General features: G+C 47.3%; 1 protein-coding gene across 1 annotated transcript; it reads left to right on the top strand.

Moving 5' to 3' along the window:
• Positions 1-692: 692 nt before the first annotated feature.
• FOIG_16828 (uncharacterized protein) lies at positions 693-1,676 on the top strand (the record flags this gene model as incomplete). Its single annotated transcript, XM_031218306.1, has 4 exons — positions 693-725; positions 961-1,189; positions 1,289-1,451; positions 1,505-1,676. The coding sequence occupies 4 exons, from the start codon at positions 693-695 to the stop codon at positions 1,674-1,676; spliced, it is 597 nt and encodes a 198-aa protein (XP_031051980.1).
• Positions 1,677-2,816: the final 1,140 nt, after the last annotated feature.

Raw genomic sequence — 2,816 nt, 5'->3', positions numbered from 1 at the left:
AGAGATGGGCGATGTGGACATCAGTTTTGATCAACACTTTTTCGGATTCACACAGCTGTATACACCAAAGTCAGGCGCGTCGGTGACCGCAGAGTACGTAGCTTTTCGTCGATGGTGTACCCTGCTCCTGCTACTCCCCACGCCCTCCTTTTTTTTTTTTTTTTTTTTATAAAAAAAAAAAAAAAATATGCTAATGATCTACTGAGTCATAGTATCATCGCAATCACCGGCCTCGATGGACATGCATATGGCTTATGGAGGGGTAAGGGTAACCTTGGGCGGATGTGGTTATGCGAATTCCTGTCTAAAGACCTGCTATGCTGCTGCATGATGATCTATGGCTATAACTCGAAGCTGTCGAGCTATGGGATTGACACGATTATAGACTATGGCCGGGAGCTGATAGAGGAGCTTAAGAAGATCCGGAATACAGAGGAGGTGAGCGCCTGCTACAACATGCTGTCACGGAAGTACAAGAATAAGGCTGACGGGTTATAATATTCTAGCTAAGACAGCGGCCGCTCTTCTTCATCGCACATAGCTTTGGTGGTATTTTACTTGCATATGTAGGTTGTCTGTTGTTTAGCTATATATCAAAGGCTAAGGCAGCAGCATAGTGCCTTGTCAAGGCGGTGCAGACAAACGAAGACAATCATCCAACGATAGCAACCCTCCACAGGGCTACATATGGCATGCTTCTGTTTGGTATCCTACACAAAGGGCTGGTGGTAGATAATATCTAGAAGATACTGGCTGGTTAAGGCAACTATCCGCGGAATGCGCTACTTTAGTAAATCAGAGAGAAGTCTGACTTGCTGGCGTTTTAGCTGGCTAATTTCAAGAATCTTATCTAAGACCGGAAGATTGTGAGCTTTTTCGAGATATCATAAACTAGGCAGCTTAAGTTTGTATGATAATCTGGTATAAATGACACTGTACGCGATGGCTGATGGTAAACAGGATAGTAAAAGCAAACGCTGGAAAAGGACTGGCGACTTTGTTATAACGGTGGATACTGACTCGGCTCTTCTCCAGCTCCTGGACTTAATAGAGGAAAAGATCCCTCTAGACTCTAATTACTCGATAATAGTAAAGTTTAATAATAAGAATAATCGAGGCTATACTAATGCGCGGGATAAGCTTAGACAATTTAAGCAGGATGCTGTTAGCGTGGTTGCGGCTTGTTTCTGTATGTAGCCTGAGTACTTCTTATTTATGATGTGCAAAGCGGGGAATGCCTTTATTCAGTCATTATTGCGTCCTAATTTCAGCTAACACTGGCTTCCAGTGCGAGAACGAAACGGACCCAAGCCGAGCATTATGATCCCATTCGAGAGGGATAGCGCGTTTGTGGGCCGAGAGGATATCATTGCAAAAATAATTGAGAAGCATGAACAAGCAGCTGCCGACCATCACAGCCGGGTAGCCCTCGTCGGTTTAGGAGGAGTGGGGTAAGCATTACTGCACACGATCTAGTGGGTTGTCCTGCTCATGTACCTCCCAGGAAGTCCCAGATTGCTATCGAGTATGCCTACAGAGTCAGGAAGTCTGTACCACAAACTTGGGTATTCTGGGTCTATGCGGCAAATGCTGCCCGATTCGAGCAAGCCTACAGAGATATCGCTAACAAGGCCGAAATCCCTGGATATGAGGATCTAAAGGCTGATATTCTCTAACTCGTATATAACTGGCTTAGCGATGAGAGAAATGGCCGATGGCTCGTGGTCCTCGACAATGCTGATGACGACGAAAACTTCTTTAGGCACACGAGGCCGCTTGAAAGATTCCTCGCTTAAGCGCCGAATGGAAGGATCCTTATCACCTTAAGGAACGGAACTGCGGCAAGGAATCTCGTCGGGCCACACGGCAGCATCGTCTAGGTGGAGCCGATGGATGAGGAGGACGCGCTAGCACTGCTCAACACTAGATTGCCATTTAGCGAGCCCGACAAAACTGATGCGAAGATGCTTGTCCAGGCTCTAGAACGCATACCTCTCGCAATCACCCACGCTGCGGCATACATCCAGACAAGAGCACCTACGACAACTATATCGCACTATCTCGAGCTGTTCCGCGACAGCGAGGCAAATCAGGTGCGTCTCCTAGGGAAGGAGGGGTTAAAAGACCTTCGGCGAGATAACAGCATATGATATCCAGTTATCGTGACGTGGCAGATCTCGTTCATCCAGATCCAGAAGACGGAGCAGATAGCGGTAGATTTGCTTGTATTGATGAGCATGTTCGATAGACAGGGGATTCTAATATCCTTGCTGCGAAACGGCACCAGTTAACTACAGTTTGACGATGCTCTGGCGCCATTGCAAAGCTTCGCCCTTGTACGGCTAGAGATTGGAAAACAGTCGTTTGAAATGCACCGTCTAGTGCAGCTATCAATGAGAAAGTGGCTTGAGGCCGACAAGCAACTAGATAAATGGACGAAGGAGTCGATAAGAGTTCTAACTGCGGCATTCCCTAGCGGAGAATATCCTATATGGGTGGACTGCCAAGTACTCTTTCCCCATGCAAGAGAAACTCTTGGCCATGCAGCAGGTGATAAGGAGGATATGTTAAATTAGGCAGAGATAGCCTACAGAGCAGGCCAATTCCTGTTGCTTAGAGGCGAGTACAGTACTGCGGAGGAAGTTGTCCGAATGTCTGTAGAAGCAAGAGAGAAGGTCCTGGGGCCAAAGCACCTATTTACGCTCACCAGCGTCAGCCGCCTTGGGTTGGTGTTGGAAAGCCAGGCTAAATATGAAGAGGCGGAGATAATGTGTTGGCGAGCGCTGAAAGAATTAGAGAAGGTGCTAGGGCCAGAG

The sequence above is a fragment of the Fusarium odoratissimum genome (assembly GCF_000260195.1).
Source record: "Fusarium odoratissimum NRRL 54006 unplaced genomic scaffold supercont1.215, whole genome shotgun sequence".
NCBI classification, from domain to species: domain Eukaryota; kingdom Fungi; phylum Ascomycota; class Sordariomycetes; order Hypocreales; family Nectriaceae; genus Fusarium; species Fusarium odoratissimum.
The sequence above is the reverse complement of the archived record's forward strand: the minus strand, read 5'-3'. Positions and strand labels throughout refer to the sequence as shown.